Source organism: Branchiostoma belcheri, unplaced genomic scaffold, assembly GCF_001625305.1.
Source record: "Branchiostoma belcheri isolate BF01 breed outbred unplaced genomic scaffold, Haploidv18h27 scaffold60, whole genome shotgun sequence".
Taxonomy (NCBI): Eukaryota; Metazoa; Chordata; class Leptocardii; order Amphioxiformes; family Branchiostomatidae; genus Branchiostoma; species Branchiostoma belcheri.
The window spans coordinates 1,534,069-1,535,814 of NW_017804243.1; the positions used below are offsets into that span (position 1 = coordinate 1,534,069).

Genomic DNA, 1,746 nt, shown 5'->3' on the forward strand with positions numbered 1-1,746 from the left:
TTCAGATAACCCAGCCTCCTGAACTTCTTGCCGCACTCCTCACACATGTACGGTTTCTCACCTGTATGAGTCTCCATGTGTAGCCTCAGATTGGTCAGGTCACTGAACTGCTTGCTGCACTCCTCACACTTGTAAGGTTTCTCGCCGGTGTGAGTCCGCATATGAGTCTTAAGAGATTGAAGCCGACTGAACTGCTTGCCGCACTCCCCACACATGTAGCGTTTCTCTCCTGTGTGAGTCCGCATGTGTCTCTTCAGACTACTTAGCTGACTGAACTGCTTGCTGCACTCCTCACACTTGTAAGGTTTCTCGCCGGTGTGAGTCTGCATATGAGTCTTAAGAGATTGAAGCCGACTGAACTGCTTGCCGCACTGCTCACACATGTAGGGTTTCTCACCTGTGTGGGACCGCATGTGTCTCTTTAGATCATGAATCTCATTGAACTGCCCGCCGCACTCCTCATACATGTAGGGTTTCTCCCCTGTGTGAATTCGCATGTGTTTCCTCAGACTGTTCAGTTCACTGAACTTCTTGCTGCACTCCTCACACTTGTAAGGTTTCTCGCCTGTGTGAGTCCGCATGTGAGACTGCAACTTATCACGTCGAATGAACTGCCTGCTGCACTCCTCACACTTGTAGGGCTTCTCACCAGTGTGAGTCCACATATGAGACTGCAAAGTATCACGTCGACTGAACTGCCTGCTGCACTCCTCACAACTGTAGGGCTTCTCACCAGTGTGAGTCCGCATGTGTTTATTCATATTATACAGCTTACCGAACTGCCTGCTGCACTCCTCACACCTGTAGCGTCTCTCCTTTACTACTTTGGATCCCACAGAAGATTCTTCTGTCACGGTCCTCTCGACACCGTCCAAACCCTGCAAGTTACCTGTTGTCGCCATTCCTGTATGTCTGTGGATAAGTCTTACCATTAAGATGGACATTTTGTATTACGTTACAGTAAGTTTGGCTCATTGAATTTTCGTTATGTTGTGTCATAAGATTGTATTTAGTTTCCTTCTGTGTAATACTTTGCGTTCTACAGTAATTTTCTTATTAATTTGTTTATGCTTCGTACGTTACTTAACCGTTGTTTATTTATGTTTAATGTAAGTTTACGACACTGGTTTTATTTTGTTAATTAATTAATTAACTATTATCATTACTATTTGTTGTATTACTACCATTTGTCAAATGTAGACGGAAGATCCCGGACAAGCCATGAAGGCTTTTTATATTTCCCGCATATCCTCGTTATGTTCATGTGTTCATGCTAATTTTACTTCTTTATATGCAAAATAAAACAAAGACTATAAATCTATGGTAATGGTATTTGTATATTGATGCCTGACTTTTTTATATGGGCGTCACTTCTATAATAGTAATTAAAAGAAAAAGTTCAGGCATACCTTTTAGTAATTTTGGCAATGAGCTATAGCCATAACGAGTCAGTCCTATCATCGGCACCAACGAAATCAAATAAACAAAATTTCCTTCGAACTGTGCAAAATTTTGGCACAAATAATGTTTGAGACTATAATAAAAGGACATGTCTGAAAAACATGCATTCATGAAGTCATACTCAATACTCGACTTCATTTAAGTTTTATGACTAAGAAAAATAAAATGATCGAAAGGCAATACCAGAAATTAAAGGTTGACACAGCACTCTGGAGGGAGGATGTATTATATGAAGTTTTACGCCTGTTGTAGAGTTTGGCACGCCGTGCGTTGATTAGCCCCCCC

General features: G+C 41.8%; 1 protein-coding gene across 1 annotated transcript in view; it reads right to left on the reverse strand.

Moving 5' to 3' along the window:
* Positions 1-1,746, reverse strand: part of LOC109482727 (zinc finger protein 420-like) — an 11,219-nt gene that overhangs the window by 8,420 nt on the left and 1,053 nt on the right. Inside the window, exon 2 of the mRNA XM_019785545.1 lies at positions 11-914. Coding sequence (XP_019641104.1) covers positions 11-902 — 892 coding nt within the window. The 5' untranslated portion in view covers positions 903-914. The remainder of the gene's footprint in view (positions 1-10; positions 915-1,746) is intronic.